General features: G+C 36.4%; 1 protein-coding gene across 1 annotated transcript in view; it reads right to left on the bottom strand.

Annotated features, from left to right (window-relative positions):
* The window catches only part of STT3B (STT3 oligosaccharyltransferase complex catalytic subunit B), a 51,566-nt gene that overhangs the window by 16,599 nt on the left and 12,289 nt on the right, over positions 1-22,678 (bottom strand). The window contains exons 2-6 of the mRNA XM_054644138.2: positions 12,255-12,363; positions 10,237-10,524; positions 8,462-8,527; positions 4,760-4,859; positions 155-253 (exon numbers count right to left, since the gene is read on the bottom strand). Coding sequence (XP_054500113.2) covers positions 155-253; positions 4,760-4,859; positions 8,462-8,527; positions 10,237-10,524; positions 12,255-12,363 — 662 coding nt within the window. The remainder of the gene's footprint in view (positions 1-154; positions 254-4,759; positions 4,860-8,461; positions 8,528-10,236; positions 10,525-12,254; positions 12,364-22,678) is intronic.

The following is a 22,678-nucleotide window of genomic DNA, read 5'->3' as shown; positions in this document are numbered from 1 at the left end:
GAAAACTTCCCAGAAGACACTAAATTGTACCTCTTTCTTTAACAATTTGTTTAGTTAGCTGGTGTTTTTTCTAAAACAAGGAAAAAAAGCTGCAAGTGTTTGAGGTTTTCCTGTGCTGAGGAGGCTGTTGGATGCAGAAGCTTCATTTTCTTACCTGCAGCTGCCATGTGTTCACTTGTTCTAATTGGCTGAAATCCCACAAAAGGTATCTGCATCGATAATATTAACCCCACAATGTAGAAAGTGCTATATGCTAGGAGAGAAAAATGTGAGAAGAGGGGAAGAGAAAGATGGGAACAGAATTAATACACGTTTGAAAAAGCATTGGCTCCATCGTCAGAGAGGAGTCCACCTTCTCCCCTAACTCCACTGACAGCAAAACAGAACTGTAGTATGCTAAATATTTCAGCCATGTGAATTACTTTTTTCTTCACTGACTAGAATAAAGCTGTCCATTGCAACCCATTTTGGTGGATGTAGCAGCATACTGCTCTTTCAAATTGCACTGTTTTGCCTTCTCCTAGGAAAATAAGCCATGAACCTAAGATTCTTCAGCTTGTAAAAAGTTTTTGTTTCCCATCTTGGTTTTGAGAGTCATGGATGTAGAAAGAGCTCTCAAATAACAAGTGACATAGGAAGCTTTCTATATGAGGAGAAATTAAAGGGACCAGACCTCAAAAAAGCAAAACATTTAAGAGTCCACTACTTCTTTAGAAAATGCAAACGGGCACCATTGTTCTTTATTTAACACAAGAGCAAAGGGAAGGCAAGAAATTGAACAACAATAGAATTAAAAATTAATAGTAAGCATATGTATTGATAGATCTGTATCAACCCTGGGGATTTATAATCCCCCAGAAAACAGAGGCCAAGAGCATAATTAATTACTATTATTAATTAATATGAATTCTTATTGTACATGCATTAACATTCATATACTTTATTTTGAAAGGGGTTTTGGTCCTCAATATTACAAGGTGAAGAAGAGATGGAAGGGGAAGATGAGAATACCAAATCTGAAAAGCCATGAGCCTGATTACATTTGAAGTAACCAGCCAGCCTAAAGTCCAAATGAAGTTCCATTCCTTCAGTGGAAAACAGCAAAAATCCACCTGTCATATTTTTAAACTCCTACAAATCCTAAACCACTATCTGGCTGTAGATAACCTGGATCTTACCAAGAGATCCTGTTCTCATGTATCCTGTTCTCTCCCTTTAGTAACTCCATGAGGTCAGTTCTGAGGAGTGCATCACTGAGCAGTGGTGTCAGTTCCATAGCACCTATGTGGTCTCACTGAGGGATTATGCTCCCAGGGCACTGTCTGAGTTCCAAACCAGCCAGAAGGGATGGTTTATTCTTTCAAGCACCTGTATTGCACAGCTTGGCCTAGCTACTCACCTATGCCCTCTTAAGTCACTGAAATGTGTTTTTCCTGTAGGAAGCTCAATTTTTGAAGAATTCACTACAACATAAATCATTTACTGTACCATGCAACTGTTACAACACTGCCATCCTGTGGAAGTTCAATGGTTGGCATAAATCACTACATTTCACATTTGTTAGACCACTGTAAATCACCATTTTTAAGCCCAGTCCTGCAACTGCTATACTTGCTATGTGCACTGCCCACCCCATCCCAATCCCTTACTCCCACTTCTTTCAAAAAGGTACATAGTGCCTGGTACTGAAAAGATTTAAAAAAAGAAAATTTACACAATATGACAATTTTTCTAGGAAGTTAGAAAGATCAGGACAATATATCATCACAAACTTTTAATATTCCTTTATATTCTACAGTTAGCACAGTCTTTGCAAAAACAAGAAGTTAATTTTGATTCTTGCATGCTGTTCTTATGGTTATAACTTTGATCAACTCCAGAACAAAATCATTCTGACCTACTGTGGATAAAGTCATTTTACAAAGAATTTAATTTGCAGTACACCCCACAAACAAAGGAAAGACCTACTCAAAAGCTTCTCTGGAGAGTATAATCATATACTGGCCACATACTTTCAATTAATGGATTAAAATCACCAGAAAAAAACACTCAACCTGAAATTTTAGAACACTGAAGTAGTTGATATAAATATATGCCTGTTCACTGTTTTAATGATAAAATACAAGACATACATCAAGGAATTATTGTATGTTTAAATTCTGGAAGATCCTCACGTGTTTTATGAAATATTCTGATAATTATACAGAACCTAAAAAAATTGTATGAAAAATTATAAAATTGACGTGTGCAAACATAACATAAATCTATACCCTTCCAATTGTAAAACCATTTATTTTTTAAACATATGAGAAACTAAAGAGAGACTACAATGATAGAATATAGTATCAATGGTTGCTGTATCTGACTAAAGAAGTTATTCACCGCTCTGTTAATACACTGGAATTGTAAGCACTTGCTCATAATGATTAAACTAGAGGATCTGAATGAAAGGCACTGGCCATTGTCAAGATGAAAAAATAATAAAAGCACAGCTTGAGCTTTCAGATGGAGGTAGTATCATCACTATTGATGCCAAATGGGTCAGAAGCTATCTGGCTAATAAAGTCATCTCCCTTCCAGCCCTAAAATATTTTACAATTGGCAAACCCTTCACATTCTGGAAATTTTTACTCATTACATGATTCTGAGTTACATTCCCAGATATATCAATCATGTCCCACTAACCTTTTCCTTGGTGTATGAACACTCTTATGAGAAATATATACCAGGAATCCACCACTATTTTTAAAAATTTGGTTCTGACAAATACTGTTCTCTACATTTATGTTATGTTGGATTAAACTTAACACAAAGAGCCTTTATAAAATGGCTCATGCTAGCTTGAAATAAATGTAAACAACTGATCTAGAGATTAAAACCCCCAAAATTCTCCATAACAGTAAAAAGTATGTAGAGCTTTTATTATCTATTGTCAGCTGACAATGCTTTTCAAAAGTTTTAGCTGCACAAGATAAGTTTTTTAAGAATTGTAAGACTGTTGCAGGCGCAGTAGCAATTGCAACAGGAACTCCCCAAATATCTTCACTCTCCCTGCTTCAAGGAGCTTTTGTAAACTCTTCTCCCTATCTGAATAGTTTGGAGGTGAAGCACACTCGAATTTCCTCTCAGAAGTGCTTGAACATTCTTACCTGTTTTACAAAAACATCCTGTTAAACAAACCTAGAAATGACATAGTAATGTGAGCTGTACAGACTTCTCTAGGGCTTCCCATGAAAGCTTAAATTAAGACAGCAGTTGCAATGAAACAGAGAGCACTGATCACATTTTCATTCTGACAGCTCCTTGGCAGCACATATCCCTCACTGCTGAAGGGCAATAACATCTCAAAACACTGCAGCTATTTGCAAAACAAACATCTGCCAAACCCTTTAATTCCTATGAACTTGCAGTACTATTTTTCCCACATGAGTTCAAAGACTAGTTAATTTAAAGCTGAAAAAGCAAGAGCACTTATTCCTTATTGTTTCTGGCTACCATATTGCTTCAGGATTTTATAATTAGTTGATCTAATTTTCTCTTGCCTAATTCATAGAAATCAGAAAATGAAAATATTCAATAAAACAATTTTAAACAGAAAACAAGATAAATTACTTTCCCCTTAAGTTAGGAAAAAGTAGTTAATGAAGAAGTTAACTAATACTAACAATTCTAAGATGGGTTAGAGATTCTTCTTTCTCTCTTTTTAAAATTTTAATGAATTTCCAATTCTTACTTACATAGAGTAGCAAAGAAGTATGGAAGCAATATTTATAGTTTTGATAACAAAAACTCAAAACTGAACTTGAGTAAATTAAGCAATTGTGATATATAGTGGTTCACATATATGTACTTGAAGTAATTTCTCTAGCAGGGACTCAAAAATGCATTAAAATAATTGAAAATACAAAGATAAAGCAGTACTAAAATGAGGAATAAAAATATATTTACAAATATGAAATGCTTTGTGATTACGCTTCAGCACACATTATGTTCTCCACCTACCTATGGTAAAGGCTTCACATTAAAAGTGTTCCAGCTAACTTCTAAATCTCTGAATACCTGAATTGCTTACTAAATATTCCATTCACACACCTACATCATGGCCAACTGATTTTATTGGTAAAGTGTCAGTAAAAACAGTTTACACAGTATTTAAATGTCAGGCAAATCAATAAAAACGTTAGGCTCTCAGGATCCCTATTCACACATTCCTGAAACTGGAAGGAAGACTGACCAATTAATCCAATAAACTTTTAAGGATTCCCATGGAGTGGGCAGACTCTTACTGTGCATGCCTTTTCTCAGTCATCTAAAACTTACATGGCTGCTCAAAATTTCTTATGTCTTTATCTAGATGTTTGCATAATTCCTGCTATATAACTTTTAAGAATACCAATTGTTTTATATACTTGGAAAAGAAAAAAATATAAAACATTATTAAAGGCGCAGATGCAATGCATATTTACAAGATATTAATAGGGTTCTTTTACATCAAACCACCCATTTTTCTTTCCCATGCACTAGAAACGAAAAAATTAATTAGTAGCAATATATATGAAATTTTGGAAGTGTGAGTATGCTTCAACTCCTTATTTCCATGTTGTAGAAAATAAATGACTATAATCAGTAATCAAATTAAAACAACTCAATCTGATATGCAATTACTTAACACCCACTTGATACAAAACACATCAGTACAATAATTTTGTATCTCATGTTTTAAGTATTTGAGAATGACTTTGCCATGAACAGAACTTACCAATGTAGACTCTTCTGCTGTATCTCTGCATCAGCAACAGAACAAACACATGCAGTGGAATAAGGTTGATGATGAAAACATAACCACCCCATGCAGAGACCTAAGACAAATGGAACAGGAAATTAGACCTGAAAATATCTGCAAATTCTTAGGACAACCCATGGTGGATTTATACATCTTGATGGTCTAACAAGAAAACACACAGCCCATCTACACAAGCAGTCAGAACTACTACTAATAAATACCACCAGAATCCTCCTCAATATATATTATAAAAGAAAAAAACATACCACAACAAAGCCCACATATCAGAGGTGTTTGAAATGGGCTGATGGATTTCCTAGGCTACCCTTCCTGGATCTCCTCCTTCCAAGCTAATCTGGCCATACTGGCAAACGAGAATGTTATGCTGGAAGCCATTCCCCATGGTGAAGGCTGCAACTCAAGGCAGTGGTAGGATCTGCAGGCTATGAGCTGGGCTTTGATGATCTTTGTGGATCCCTTCCAACTCAGGATATTCTATAATCTCATGTAGGATGCAAAACTTTCTTTGACAAATTTAGCACCATGCACTTTTTGCTGAGGACAGGAAACATTATCTCCAGCTAGAGAGGGAAAGGGAGCAAGGTGCACCTCCAGGAGCACAACTCTGGGACCAGAGCAGCCCAGAGCAGCCAGTGCAGGCTGCAGTGTAGGGAAATGAACAAAGGGAAGAGTGTGGAAGCACATGAAAGTAGGACTGAGCACTGTGGAATGATATACAACAATATTATAGACAGTGCAAACCTGTGGCAACAAGAGCTGTTGAGAAGGACTGGTGTACTTAGAACTGAAACACTACAGTGTTATTAACAGATTGCCGGTTTCAGTGAGGATTTAATGAGCTATCATTACAATGTGCTATCTAAATTTCTAACATATTTAGAAAGGCTCACATTGACTAGACAATCTGTATTTTAACATGTCCTCTTGTCATATTACAGTCTAGACTTATCCCATATGCACCATGCCTAACCTAGATCTTCATTTTTAGCATGCAGTAGCTAATGTGGTTTTCACTTTAATTGTACTTTAGGGTTTAGATTCACGTAGCTATTTTTAAAGCCCTAGAATCCAAAAAGAAACCCAAATGACTATGTTCTATAGAACAAATTCTAAAAAAACCATGAGGCCAAGATTACTGTCTTTTGACACTAATACTACAAACCCCAGCATTTCAAATTTATGATAAGCAATTCAGACAATATGAAACAAGTAGAATAAAATAATCAAAGTTCTCTCGTAACTCATTTCAGATTATCATAATCCTAGTGCCTAATTACTTGGATGAAGTATCATGTTTACACAGCTAAGTTTATCTAATGGGAGAAAACATGTACCTGAAGACAGGTAAGACAGAATAGAGTTCAAACATGCAAATAGAACACTGTCAAATTCAGGGAAAGGTTTGAATGAAGGAAGTCACAGCTTGCATGGACCAGAGACCTGCATCCCTAATTATCAAAATTTGAACCCAAATCTAGGCACTGAAAATTATACTGAAGATGTACTTTGGAACTTTTCAAATAAAACTGAGGCATCCTCACAGATTGGCAAAAAGAGTGGAGACATGCTATTACTCCTGAAGGATTGCTTCAATGTAAAGCCTCTTTTATTTTACCTCCTTGCCATGAAAAGCCATATGAAGCAGAAGCTGATGAAGTAAAACAAAGGCTAAAAATATAAATCCAAGGAGAAAACACCCTTCTCTATACTGAATCCAATGCAAGGCTATGAGTCAAATCACCACAGTGAGTAAGGCATATATTATAAGGCAGGTTTAGTTGTCAGGAAAGATTTGTCAGTTCATGCAATATCCCTTCACCTTTCAAGCTGTTGTCCAAACTTCCCATTCAAGGACTGAACTCTTACTACCTCAAAGCTTAAACTAAATTTGATTTCATTTCCAACTTACACTGAAAATTACTAACTCCACCAGAGAAAGACAAATTATTACAATGTAACAAATAGAAAATTATGTTTTGTCCTAAAAATATACTTAAGCAAAATATCTAGAAGGGCAACTTCACAAAATTCTTTCCAAAAGGTAAATACAATGTAGGGAAGACCATCATATGTGGGATGATGCAGATACAAGCAATAAAATTCTAACATCTATTCACTGAGATGTGAAGCTAAGCTACAGATGAATCTGAACCTTTCATGAGCTGATAGAACTTGAAAGGAAAATAACATCACCCCCATTTATATATAAGGATTGACTGTAATGATTACATTGATTCTTAAGTTCAGATACCATGTACACACATGATCACATACTCTCACATACAATCCCACACACCAAGATGCTAAGAATCTGTTTATGTGTGATTTTTAGCAGTAAAATTGTGGAAGTATTGTATTTGTTATTTGTATGTTTATGAAGGCACCTTAAGAGAATCTTAACAATAAACTGGCACAATATAAAAAAAATACTGTACTATATAAATATTACAATTCAAAAATTTACTTGCAGCTATTATACTGGACTCATGTACCAAAGCTACAGGACCTTTTCACTATAAAGCTATATAAACAGCAATGCTGTGTATAAAGAAGTGGCTCTCTATTAAGCAATGTGGCAAAAAGGAGGAGAAATTGAATTAATAAATGTACTCTTAACAAGAAATAGCTATCTTCGTATCTTTGGTGACAAACAGAAGGCTATTATCTCCCATATTAACTGTAAAAGTCTCCCAGAAAACCAAATGGACATTAAAGCTAGAGGAAAACTAGACAGCATCCAGATAAGCTTTGAATTAACCTTGACTTTAAGGCACATAAACCAATCCAGAAGCTCCTTGCTTTTGCAAACTTAGTTACCGGATGATAGAAAAGCAGTATTTGAGACCTCAGTCTTAACTGTCACCAAGCAATTAGCCTGACTGTCCTGGCACTAGCTATTTTGAGGGTAATTTATTTTTCATACAGCCACAAAAAGTTTATCAGTTAGGGGGAAAAAAACCACATGTTTGACTCAAACAAGAGAATTCTTAGTGTAATATTTCAGAAGATGGAGGAGGAGGAAAACCAATTCCCTCCATTTTTCTATTAGTTTTATCTCCTCATGTTTACTAGTGTTTTCCCCCTCTGTTAGCCCTTAGGAAAATCTCTGCAGTAGCCTTCATTTTCACAGATCAAAAATGAAAAGGGCATTTATGATCATTTATTATGACATTGAAGTCATTCATCAGTTCTGGTGGTAAGCTTTACTTTATGGCATAATTATACCCATAGAAATAGCTTTCAAAATTATAAAAAGGTAACTTTGTCCTCACATTCTAAATATTCTGATTATTATTGCATTATAGTAATGACACACAGACACATAAACATTAAAATTATACCTTAATTTACCTGTACCCAAATAAAAATCCAACTGAATCAGAGCACCTATTCACAGCATGGGAAAATTTCTAAGTAAAGTTATTATATTTTCATTTTTTACCCCAATCAATCATGTTTAATCATGTTGATTTAAATACTTTACCTTTACAAACTATGTTGTTTAGTCATATATTTAAGGTTTTAATAACAATACAAAGCAAAAATTTTATATTTTGGCTCCAAAAAGATGAAAATAGCTTTATTCTCTTCTTTGTCAACATATTAAGTATGTAAGTTACTCAATTAGTTTAGCTATTATATATACAAAAGCCTTACCATGTAAAAGTAGGATAGACAGCAGCAGATTGTCCAAAAGACAGACCCAGTTTTCACAGACTTCACCTAGAAAAATAACCAAGTATTTATGAATGACAAATCCTGGACAATACTCTAAAGTTTCATCCCAAAACAATTGTTGAGAGAACTTTAGCCTGCATCAAGTTATATTTGACGCTTCTGAACTGATGTCCATAAAATCGTAACACAAATGCAATTCTTTCACACACACAAAAGGTGAGATGTATTTCTCTAGCAAAAGCATTCAATCCAACTCTCTGCCTTATGATCTGATGTAGAAATGTAGTTGCAATGGCTCTGTGCTACTTTCTCTGAGGTGTTAGAGCACTTTATAATTCTAAGTGAAGACCATCCATGCCTTAATTTGTCTGGCATCTGACCCAACTCTGCCACTACAGACAAAATAGCTATTCCAAAAAAATTCACTTAAGGTTAACAAGAGCATCCAGATACTGCTAAAGGTTTAGCAGGATCCAGAAACTGCCCAAGGAATATGAATTTGTCTGAAACTGATGGGGGTGACTGTGGTGAGGAAGAACAGGAATGAAGAACAGACATTAAAAAATGCTAGGAAGTTGTCTATAAAATGTATTTGATTCTACAAGAGTTCATGCAAACATTATTGCACTCTGCAGTTTAGTTAAATATGAATTCCATGAGAACAGATAACTGCTATCATATCTCAGTTACTCTAAAGTAACAACACAGGTTGATTCTATTATTGTTATCAAACACAGCACACCTTTCCAGCTGCAGCTTATTCTAAAACCAGATTAAGAAATACTATATTTAAGTAACACCAGTCACTCAGTCATGAAAAATTCAGTTCTCTTCCATTATATTCCTACCAAATATATCCCAAAGTTTGAAATACTCTAAAGCTAAAACATTTGTGGATATGCATCTGCTCATGATAACTCTTGACAAAATTATGGAGAAAGTTGTAGTGGCCATGTACTTATATGGAGCCCTCTAAATAAAAAGTGCAGGCATTCCAGAATACACAAGAGACAGTAGCCTACAGTGTCTGTGCTGAATTAACAATAGTTACGCTATTTTTGTTATTTCCAAAGTAGGTTCAACAGCCCAGAAATACTCTAGCTTTCCTAAATTCCTTCCTGCAAAACTACCTTATGGATGCAATTCTACACAGATAAAGGAGAGGCAGACATGTTGCTTTAGCAAGCAGGCAAATGAGAAGACATAAGACTGGTTTTTTAAGCACACAAGAAACACTAATATCTGACTCTAGCCAGCTTTGACCATTTAATTTGGATACTGAACTCAAAGCCCAGACAGTCCATACAGTCAAAAGTCTTTAGAGAAGACAATTTAAAGCATATTCATATTCACAGTCTTCTCTGAATATGCTATATTAACATATTATCTATATAGCTTTTCACCAGCTATATAAGGAGGCTGACATTTGATGCACACAGCACTAACACCTCCAAACCGAAAAACAAACAACCCCTCTGTTTGCTTTAAATTTCTAGACTCATCATCATTTTTATTACTACTACAGGACACACATACTTCAGTGGAACTGTGCTTTTACACAGCAAACTGAAGAGCATGATTATGGAGTGGTTCAGATCATGTGACTTCTCAGTACTTGCCTAATCAAGAGCCAAGGGGAAGAGAGATGAGAGGGAGGAAAATAAGAATTCAATGGATTCTAAGAAAAATCAGTCATTTGGTTGGAGGAGGAACCAAAAAACCTTTCCAAAGCAAAAGACTCAGCAATTACTTACCCATAAATAGTATGTGAACTGCAGTGCAAAAATAGCTATGCCTTCATTGTCAAAAGATCCTGCTACTGATCGGGATATGTAACCTGGAACTATGGCGATAAAACAGGCAGCTAAAAGCCCTGCTCCCTGGTTCCACAGTTCTCTGGTGAGCAGGAAAGTAGAAATAGCTGTAAGGCCGCTAAAAACTGGTGCTAGAAACACACATACATCTCTTATATGGACTGTCACATTTAGCATATTTAAAATCCAATGTATAAGGCCTGCTGTCACCATCAGTCCTGGATATACCTACATGGAGATAAAAACCAAAACAAACCAGAACACGGGGTTATTACAGAAAACTGTCATGGTATGCATGTTTACACAGAACTTGCAATTAAACAATAATTTTTAAGCTGATATAAGCACTGAGTATTAGCATAAGCTAACAGAATTATTTTAGTACTACTTTAATCATGTTTTGACAACAACACTGAATACCCTAGGCTCTTTTAATTTTATCCAAATGCTAACAATAACATATAATCTACTTCATAAATGAATGAGCAGCATACAGATAATATCCCATCTCACTTGACATTTATCATATAATGAAAACAATTTGTCATTAAGGTATGGAAGCAGAAACCAAAATCTGCAACAGAATTTTAAGCCAGCTACCGGTTTTAAGGAAATGCAAAAACAAGCCTGAAAAGCCTAAGACATCAAGAAGAAACGCAAAATTTCCCAGTCGTATCCATTTTCCTTTAAAATATACCACACTATTCTTTCACTTCTTGGTGCCAACAGGGAGAGAAAATGTACTTCAATAAGATCTAATTTTTTAAAGATGAAAAGTAGATGGTCAGTCAATTGAATACTACATTTTTACAAGGTATCTGTAGACATCTTTGGATATGAAGGAGTAAAACAAAGTCCTGTAAAAATTGAATTAAGATGTGCACCAGGAAAGGTAGCACAGACTTACACAAGTCTATTGAATCCACCATAGAATATTAGAGAACTTTAGAATATTCTTAGTAGGAATTCTACCCTCCCACATTTATCAACATTAGAAAAATCAATACATCCTAGACAAGTTAATATGTACTTCACCTGCCTTAGTTTCTTTCAAAAACTAAGAAGGACATTGTACTAAATTAAATTAACAGATGACTGAACATTCCCCTGCATATATTTCAATTTTTTTTCTTAAGAGGTTTTATTTTGTATGAGACAGGTGTGAAAAACATGCACTTAAATGTTGCATAAAAGTGTCCAGTATCTCTAAGATACTAAAACAATGGTGATCTAACTGCTACAAGAAACTTATAAATGCCTTTAAGTGGTATATACTAGCATTAAAAAGCTTTAATGAACTTTAACACATTAAGAAACATGTGGCTGCATTACTTAGAGTTACTAAAGCTATTCCAATGAGTGATATTTGCATTTTGACTTGATAACCTTGTTTTGTACACCTTTCCTGTCTTGTGACTTGCATTGATACCAATCTTAACTAGTCCTGATGTTTTGTACAGGTGCCACACTGATCTAATTTCACATGGTCTTCTCCCAGTGAAATCCTAACTTTTATCCATACACATATGAAGTCCACTCAGCATACATAATTGGATTAAAACTTGTACCTCAAGAGATTTAGGTAATGATTTTTTAAAAATGTTTAAAAAAATGTTTTTCCTGTTTTGATTTCATATACCAGAACTGCAGGAGCCATAATACCCTTACTTGTTACTTATTAGAATTTCATATGAAAGGAAGTTCTGTATTCCTTGGTCACAATGTGCTATTAGATAAGGCATGTTGACTTACTTCGTTTCTGCAGCTAAAAATTAAAAACATCTTGATATTCCCTCTGCAGCAATTTGACAATTAAAAGCACATTTTATTAAGATTCTCCTTTTATCAACATCATATTTGTACTGAAAGTTCAAAAAACTTCCTGAAAAGTCACCTTTAATTATTTTTTACTTATTAAATGGATTTTTTTAAAATAAATGTATTATTACAATACTTACAGTTCCACCTACTATTCTTCCTAGTGGATACCATGCTCTTTCATCAAACCAATTTAAAAATTCATAAAAGCCATGAGAGGCAAGATGATGTGTTGATCTATAGTTAAACCTAGAAAGAAACAGAAGGATAAGATAAAAATCAAGAGCTTTAGCCTCTCATTTACTATGTATATACAATGGTCCTCTCTAAACCTGCAGAGTTTTGAAGTAAATTACTAAGTTCTCAGCTACTAACTACTATATTTTCTTCACTTCTACAGCCAGTGCATATACTACAGATGACAGTTCACAGTTTTTGGTGACTTCATTTTTGTGCGTAAACTTTAAAATGTTTTCTTTCACTCTGATACAGTACTCTGGCTATTTTTGTTATTCCTTTCTAAAACTATTCATTTTCAACTACAGTGTATCACATGCAGTCAAGGCAAGATTCCCATTCTGAGACAGGCTATCTACACGTGCAGCTGCCCTACTTCATGTAAAATTGACAGGTGACTCATCCAATAACAGGCATCAGGAATCAGTCTGTTTGTTCACACTATCAAACCAGTGGCCTTCTTCCAATCAGTAAGAATTTACACAATGTAGAACCTCTGGAGATGAAGTTTCAAAGTTTGTACATATTCTGCTGCAGAGAATTTCTTGTACAACAAAGGGTCTCTCATGCACACCTTCAGTTCAGCCTTCCACACTGTATAAAAACCATTAAAAAACACCAACAGACTGCTATTAAGGCATTCATCTTCCACCTTCCTGGCACAAAATATCTCAAACATTTGATAACAAAACTTTTAAACTATTAAAATGTCCATTAGTTCTTGAAATTAAGTATCAGGCTGCAAGAAGCACTACAGTGCATGTCACCCTAAAGCAGCAACTCTTTCATGATCACTCATTCAAAGGCCAAACTAAAAAGGCTACAGATAATGAGAATGTGAAGCTTGGTACAGAAAGCTTAGGTAGAGAAAAGCCTGGGTGAACACAGCTTCTAAAACAAGCAACATTCACAAAGCCAACCCTTCTAATAGATACTCTAATTGAAATTCAATTAAGCATGTGAAATTCATTGGTTAAAGAAGTATTAAAGATTTTATTCATCAGTTAAGTAGAAGTTCAGGTGACTAAATGAAATACTACAACAGACAAAAGGTTAGATGGGCAAACCACCACAAAAGACTTCCAAAGACACTGCTAGAATTCAAGCCTAGAAAAGACTGTGTGTTTTTCTTTTTGTCTATTTTATGGAAGAATTCCCTTATATCAGAAATATGCATCCCTTCTGACAAAAAATTTAAAACTAATTCAAATTCTTTTGCATATCTAGGATTCCCAAAATATCACAAGTTTACTTTGAACCAATTCATTTCCACAGAATAAAGCTAAGGTCATTTAAGACTGCAAACCCCATCAAGTTCCTAATTGTTTAATCAGTACAAGTAGTATCTGAAATAAAACCACATTGAGGTCATGAGCAGATTCTTCATCTACACAGTGGAAGAACAAAAAGAACTGAAATTCAGGTTCAGATGTCAGCAAATTTGCATGCTTCAAGTGTCTGAACTGTCACAGCATCAGTCAAATTATATTAAAAATAGGTAAATAACAGAGTGAAGTACTTTCAGGAACACTCTCTTATATCTTATATCTGTTAAATAAGCATTTATATAGGATTAACTGATAAAACTGTGGGCTTTCAGAAGTCATTAGTCATGTTTATATAAGAAAATTCACACGAACATCACTCAGTCTGACCTAGAAATCTTTGATTCAAACAGCAATGTGACACTGGTTTCTAATAAGCCTACAACTATTCCCGTTTGACTAGATTTCTAAATATTAATTAATTCTCCAGTTCTGAACTGTCAACTCTAATGTGATTTCTGAAATGCTGTACCTGTAAAATTAGCCTCTTATCTTAGGACAGCAAGGTCTATTGTTAATTTGTTTAGTGCCAAGTGCCTGCAGTATGGTATGTAACAAATCAGGAGTTTCATATTGCACAGGACACACGGAATCCATCCAGCTACAGACAGGACTGAAAACACTGAAAACCCACTGAATATTGTTATCCTAGAACTTTAAAAAGAGACCAAGTAAGATGTTTACTAATATGAATTACTTTCAAATTTTTAAATCATAATTCAAACTCACAGAGGCTACAAAAGTATGACTAATGTTTACTTTTACATCATCAAAAGATTAGTTAAACAAACTAAATAGGCAAGAAGAATACATATTGACATTCTCCTCATGTTTCCAATTAGCAAAGCTTCGTAACTGACTTCAGAAGGATGCGAACAACTGTCTTGAGCTTTGGCAGCATCCCATTAAGTCTTTAATAAGAATGAATTACCACTCAAAATTGAAATGCAATGTAACAGCATTTTACTTCTACCACTTCAGAGGTAAGAATTTAATCTTCCCTCCTGATATACTCTTATACTCTTGGATAGACACAAATCTATTAGCCCTTCTTTCAAAAAAGTGATTCTTTTGCCACAAATGAAAGCATGCAGTGACAGCGGGGCATGTCTTTGCAGCAGAAATTACTGGCAATACTACAGTGTATTGTGAGAAGACCTGTGAGAACAAGAAATAATCTTCTAGAAATAAAAATATTTAAAGCTTAATTCAGCACCTCACTTTGACTTAAAAAAAAAGCGTCCACTTCACCTCCCACTAGGTTACCTGCAAACCAAAATAAGTTAAAAAGTCAACATAAACCTATGCACACATCAAGAAAAGGTTGCTGTGATGTTGCGTATCAAAGCCAGCTTCAGGCATGGACAAACTGGCAGCAATGGACAGTGCACCAGACAAAAATCTAGTTTGGCACTCATATGATGATGCCAGTATTATGCTGTGGTATCACTTAGCCCTTCAGAGCACTTTTTTAGGGACAAGCCTGAACCTTGTGAAACTCTTTCCCTTTAAGCTAGGACAGAGAGTGCTGCTAACAAACAGCGAGCATCACAACCAGTCACACCTCCTTACTATCTTGGTACTTTTCAAACTGTGCTTCAAATGAAGCACAGTGGTATTGTATTTCTACTGCAATGCTATCACAGTACCTGCAAATATCTATAGGTTCCACAGGGGTGTAAAACAACCCTAGAAAATATCACCAAAAAATGCCATCTTTGCCTGCACCTGCATCTGGGAGATTCAGGGGCTGCAGCTGAGGAAGGAATCAGAATGGAGGCAAGAACAGCCACTGCCGGGTAGGGGTTGCATGTCAGGTTTGGGGGTCATTGCCTGCCCCAGTTCTTCCACTTGCAGCAGCAGCAAGAAGAGGTGGTATTTAGGGTTTTTATCCAGCCCTCCTTCTGACCTACTCCATCTTATCCAAGGAGACACTGGAACTGAAGTACACTGCTGGTTGCACTGACTAAACAGTATGCAGCATGATGTGACAGAACCAGAACGAAGGACAGGATCCCTTTTCTGCCACCCTCAACCCTCACATCCACCTGATCTTAAGGTATGGAAACAGATTACCCATTTCCCAAGATTCCCTCTCATCCTCCCTCACCCCCTTGAGGCAAGTCGATTTGAAACAGACCTGAGAAGAATAAAGAACAAAATTATGTGAAGCACATTTTAATTAAATACTTAGCTAGAAAACCTGAGTGAAATATTCAGGTTCTCAGTCCGTGCTGTAAAGAATATTCACACTTGCTAAGATTCAGCTAAGGGCCTGACACCAGGAAGCACTGATTTATTTCAGTAGACGTTCTAGGGGAAAAAGTGATGTTCTGCTGTTCTCTCTTTCTGTCATGTCTGTAGTTTGAATTATTTCCTCCTCCAAGCTAAGCTTTAAAGGAATAAACAATCCTATGTCTTTGTACATTTCAGAATTTCAAGTCCCAACCTCCAAACCAGGCTAGTATTGTAGTTTGAACCTTGAGGGGGATGCTCTAATGATTACCTAAGTGCTCTGTGGATGGTAGCATTAATTTCGTGGCACTGTTGGAGATACCTACATTACAGCTGGTTCACTGGACAACTGGAGGTAAGTTAATAAAAAATACAGTTCTCATTTCATATATTTTAACATAGAACAGAGTATAAGCAGCAACTGCAAAATAACTGAAACAGAGGCATAATCTTTTTTTTTAGCAGCAACATTAATTTAGAAAGCTTAACTAGGCAGCTTGCAAAGCAAAGCCTGTGAAGTTTTCACTTATATATATATTATGCACTGTTAATACATAATCTTAACTATCTGTTCATGTTTAGGTATGATTTTTATTCCCTGCTATGAACTGCCTTTTTGATGACACAAGGCAATACTGTAGGATAATTACTTAATGCTAGTCACAGCAATCACTCTCTATCCAGGAGCTACAGAATTCTCCAGCACTTCACAGCAACAATTACTGCTATATTTATAAAGAGACGTCTTTGACGTTCCTAGGTTTAGTATTTCCTTGACAAAGTACTATTTAAGGTGAGTATTAAAATAAAATTCAGCCTACTGAGAAATAAGAACATATAGAAAAGAACAGCACATGTATGGCAGTGAAGTTACTTCATCCACATCTTAACAACACTTAAGGCAAATTACACTGACAGCAATGGAATTCATTTGACCCCTCAATTCCAAGAGAGTGCAAGATCAGTGTGTTGCTTCTTGTGGGAATGGTGACTGTCTAAACCCCAATCAATTTCATGCTATTACTGCCCCATCATCTAGACTTTTTATCCAGCATTTTACAGCCATCTGAGAATATGTAATCTCCTTACGAGCAGAATCTGTTGAAAATTTTCTAAGCCTTCAATTATAAAGGCTTCTGTGCTTTAAAAGTCTTCAGCTGCAGATGCACAAAATTTTCACATCTGCAAACTCAGAAAAATGACAAGATACAAACTGTGAACATTACAAGCTATAGGAGTAATTCTAGGAGTCAGTTTTTAATGCAAATGTAGATTACAGAATCAATTTGGCCATACAGAATCTAATTAGAGATGGCAAGTGTAGATTCTTGAAAAAGATGGTTGCAGATTGACTCCATATCCGACATATTCTTCGCATCCAAAGGAAGAATACATTCAGCAGCACTTTATGGGAAATCTAATGAGAAACTTCAGTAACTTCCACTGAAACAAAGAAACATATATACGGTATTCCAAATTAAATTTTAAAACACCTGCTTGCCCACAGACTATACTACCAGCACAAGATCCTTCAAGTCTCATTCTGAGCTCTGTATCTGCAAATGAGCAATTAACACACTCAGTTCTGCATAAGGTTTTTAAAATGGAAGTGTAGAACCAATCAATCACATAATGAATTCAAGGCACCAAGGAAGTCTTTCTCATCAAGAAAATTCTTATTTGTGTTGTGTTTATAACCTTGGTAAGTATGTGTGGACATTTAAGCCATTTTCAAATAATCAAGATTAAAACTTTGGAGCAGCAATACCTACAGGAAAAAGTACTTATGACACATAAAGAGCCTTTCCTAGTGCCCACAATCCAAACCTGAGGTGTTAGACCTCACAATAAGACTGAAGAAAACATACACCAAGCTCGACCTCTCTCATGTGTAAGAACCCATGAGATAGAGGGTGGTTTTCTGTTTACCTGAGCCAAAACTGACAACTCTGCAAAATGGAAGAACCACCAGGCAATTTTATTTTAGAAAAACCTCACATTCCTTTCTTTTTTTAACTTACATTCATGTCAGTGGAATGGTTTTATTAGGTCCTAATTCTAATACATACACTATACAATTAACCCTAATTATCACATTATATGTGTATATATAAAGTCCGTATGTGACCACACATCTTTTTTTTCTGGAATTTCTCTGGATAGACACCTACCATGTCTTTATGGGGAAACTGTTATCACTTTGCACACTCAAGCTTCTGTACCTCACCAGACAACAACCACCCAGGGAGTCACGAGCACACTAACTCTACCCCATCTTTCACAAGGGACAGAACAGGTTTGTACAGTTCTTGTGAAACTTGATTGAATGATTGCTAAGACAAGTCCACCAGAAAGAAAAAAATAAAAGCTTTGACTGATGCAGAGTTTAATATCATCCTAATTCTGATGATTTTAGGGGGTTAAATATGCGATTTTTGATTGTTTAGTCTTCACATTTTTATATCAAAATATCTGGATATGTAATTACTCTTAGCATTCTGAGATAATGTCAAGTATTTGTGATGGCTATTGAGACTGCGCTACACTTGGAGAGGCTCAAATGATTTGTAGGGGTTTTGATGCAAGCAAGGCCATTGAAAAGAGAAATACATGTCCTTCAAGCTGACTGTCAATCACAAACCTTAGAAAAAAGAATTGGCAGCTGTACTCCCATTCTGAGTTTCCTCAGGTTCTAAGTTGGCCACGGACCTGTTTCTGATTTCAGATTTCACCCCCTCAGAAAAACGTGGCAAAGGCTCCCTTGTTAAACTAAGCTTAGTAAGAATGATGATGTTACAAAATGGCAGGAAGTTTTGCAGTGATGTGGCCACCTAACTAAAAAAACAATGGAAATTTTCAGTCAAAGGAGGAAGAAATTTCTGTCCCTGGCATCCAGCTGAGAAACAAAACTCCTCCTTTTTGTAATATCTTTAGAATAATCCCTGAAGGTAAACCAGGAGAAAGCCAAGTCAGAAAAAAAGGTGGATGACACAATCAGCACGGCACACATTTTTTCAGGCCCAACACTCAACTAAGCTCAATGGAAATCCCGAAGAATACCAGAATGTTTATAGAATAACCATTAAGAATTACCATTAAGAATATCAGAATGTCCCCAATGTGTTTAAGAAGGATTACAGCCTTCCTACCGCCACTACTTGGCATGGTATTTTCCCTGCCTGCAATAGGATGTTACGCTTAGCAAGTGCTAAAATCAGGAACTGCATGCTGCCAGTAGCTTAATGATAAAAAATTCTACAAGGAGCATACAGGCATTCAGCTTCTTCAGAGAACCCAGGCCACCTCCAGTATTTTTGCTAAAAAACTGTGAGCTTTTGAGAGCACTCCATGATCACAATTTGTATTTTTTCACACAATATATCACCATCTGAAACCACGATATGCTTCCCATCACCACTGTAGTGGGCGTATATCTGTCTACAACTTCAGACACTTCCCCTGATGCCTATTAGGTTTTTTATTACTTTTTCTCTGTCTTGCTTTTGAACTATTTCATATCTCAAGGCAAATTATTATGAAAAGCATTGGTTTTATCAATATTAAAAGGCATACTTTGCCAGCGAATTCTGCCATTCATAACATGTAACAACATTTTAGACCTAAGAAGAAAGTGATGTTGACTTTTTCTTGGGACAGTCAAAATTCCCAAGAGGTTTCAAAGACAAGATAGAAACAAAGTAATTTGAAATTTTTACAGGCAAAAATGGAATGCCTGTTTTCTTTTTTATGGATGGACATACACTTTACCCCAGATACCACATACAACTGGCATCCAAATTGATGACAATGTTGGTTCTGTACCTTTTGACAGCATCAGCTTCTTGAGAGGCATCAATTCTCTCCTCAATACAGTATTAATGACCACAAACTCAAAAAACCCTATAGTGCTATGTTTGTTTCTTTCTAAATGCTCTTGGACCACTCTGTGACACAATACGCCTCGTATGCTGCAACTGTGAAAGCTTTGCACCAAATTCAAGAATATGTTCAAGAAGGTGTTTTTCCAGATCAAATTTGTGCTGTACTTGTTTTAAAAAGGATAGAAACAGCTTAACTCCAAGGTCTTCTAAGTTAGAGACTGATACATGAGGATCTGCTTGGCAGGAAGGAATTAAGAGGCTATTAGCTGAACAACATATTTTAAGAGCAAAATATCCTTTCTGTAAAAAATCTGGTACTAAAAATCAGCGAGGTGAACTTCTCGTGAGTGCTTCATGAGAAGTAACAGGGAACAGAGGACAGCTAGCTCTAAGCCACTTTTTTCACCGTCTCCTAGTATAGAAAAGCAACCTGTAACACCTAAATAACTATGCTGGACTCCTATTAAACTGATCTCAAAAACACCTGCTATCTTGTAGCAAGATCTAGTATGTGTGCAGAAGTGAATAGCAACTTTTGTAATAGTCTGAAATACAGAGTACAAAAAAGGAAATTTACTGCTCATTGTAGGTATTTTAATTATATTTTAACTTCTTGGAAGTATGGGGCACAGCCTTCATCTCTATTACATAATAAAGTCACTATATGCTGCAATGCTGTGGCAATCGAGAAAGTACCAGCTACACCCAAAATGCATTTGAACCAACTTCACTTCCCATTAAGTGAAATGTAAGAAATCAGTCTGGATGCAAGATGGCCTAGCAGACTGCTTCTACCCTGTAAAATACAAGACATGGTAAAAAGTAAACAGGACCCTTAGAAAGGCTCCAGATCCCTCACATCACAGATGATATTTAAGCACTGACAATCTTATTTCTGGCAGAACATTTAAACAGCTAGAGCATCACAGAAGAGCTTAAGCAGAAATTATTTTGTACAACCCTCAATTGTCAAGAGTCTGTTACTTGAACTTTGTAACATGACAAAGGGTAAATCCAGGCAGATTCAGACATTAGACATCAAAACACTCTGTACGAATTATGGCAACATAAGGTTCTTTAGCTCATAAGAATTAGAAGTATCTGTAGTGTTATGGCTGCACATCTAAGTCAGTTTAGCAAGTTAAAATAAGGTAGCTTTTCATCCAAAAATCCTTACATATTTGCTCTTTAGTACATTTCTTAATGCATCTGCTATTCTTCATCCTGCATCTAGGTCAGTCTACCTTGCCTTAATTCTCTGACTATACTTTCTTTCCATTGGTCTCTCTGTAGGTAGATCATGTTTAGTCCAAGAATCTGGATCTCTCATAGTGCAGCTGTTGAACTCCATCTGTTGCTCTATTGACTTACTGACTCTTTAGTACAATAACTGCTGAGAAAATAAAAACTGTTTCAGAGTGGATAATACAAAGCATCATCAGAGCAGAACAGACAGAGTCTAACTTGAAGAATTTCTGTCCTGTGATTAACACCAGGTTGAAGACCTAATTTTATCTAACTTGAATATGTCTGCTCAAATTCTGCTTAACCCTTCAGTAACCTGGCATAAATAGACACAAACATTGCATTCCCAAGAACTGTAGAACCAATCAGACAATTTTCACCTGTGGGTATGTATGTATATAGATAGAACTACCTGCAGAACAAACCAAACAATACACACAGGGTTTACAGGAACCTAGCAACAGATCTAATTATGCCCTAAACAAAAAAAGCTGAAAAGAAAAACACATGAATAAAGCCCAAACTGGAATGGCATAAGGGTAAAAAAAAAAAAAAAAAGTATTCCCAACTCTAGGTTGCCTTGTACTAAATTATACATGCAAATTTAGCTGTGGCAGTTACCCTTCAACTAACCTTTGCTAGCTAAAAGGAGTGCAGAAGTGCTCCTAATCCGCTTCTGTCTGCAAATCGGACAAATTAGCTCAAATCACAGCTAAAAAGCAAACCACTCTAAAGACGCCATAAAAGACAACAGAAAATGCTTCTATAAATGCATCAGCAACAAAGGCAGGGCTAAGGAGAAACTCCAGGCTTTGCTGGCTGTGGAAGGAAACAGTGACAAAGGATGAAGTATCTAATGGTTCTTTGCCTCTGTCTTTTACAGTAAGACCAGCTGTTGTTTGAGTACCCAGCGCCCTGAGCTGGAAGACTGGGATGAGCAGCAGAGTGAAGCCCCCATACTCCAAGGGGAAATTGTCAGCAACCACTCAAACACACACAAAGCTGTTTGGGGTCCACCCAAAGGTACTGAGGGAGCTGGCAGAAGTGTTCACTAAGCTATTTTCAATCACTTCCCAGCAGTCCTGACTATCCAGAGAGATCCCACTAGACCAAAGTCAGCAAATGTGATGTCCACCCTACAAGAAGGGTGTGATGAAGGAGGATCCAGGAAACTCTGGGCCTGTCAACCTCACCTTGGTGCCAGGGAAGGTTATGGAGCAGATCATCTTCATACAGGACAACCAGCATCAGGCCCAGTCAGGATGGGTTTATGAGGGGCAGGTACCTCTTGACCAACCTGATCTCCTCCTGTGACAAGGTGACACTTAGTGGATGAGGGAAAGACTGTGGATGTTGTTTTTCTAGACTTTACTGCAGCCTTTGACAAGATTCCCATAGCATTCTGGAGAAATTGGCTGCTCATGGCTTAGACAGGTACACTCTTTGCTGGATGGCCAAGCCTGAAAAGTGGTGGTGGATGGAGTTACATCCAGTTGGCAGCTGGTCACAAATGGTGTTCCCCAGGGATCAGTGTTTGGGCCAGGCCAGTTTAATTTGTTTATCAGTGATCTGGATGAGGGATCGAGTGCACCCTCAGTCAGTTTGCAGATGTTGGGTGGGAGTGTTGATCTGCTGCATGGC

The sequence above is a fragment of the Agelaius phoeniceus genome, chromosome 1 (assembly GCF_051311805.1).
Source record: "Agelaius phoeniceus isolate bAgePho1 chromosome 1, bAgePho1.hap1, whole genome shotgun sequence".
Lineage (NCBI taxonomy): Eukaryota > Metazoa > Chordata > Aves > Passeriformes > Icteridae > Agelaius > Agelaius phoeniceus.
Note: the sequence above shows the minus strand (reverse complement) of the source record. Positions and strands in the feature narration are given on the sequence as shown.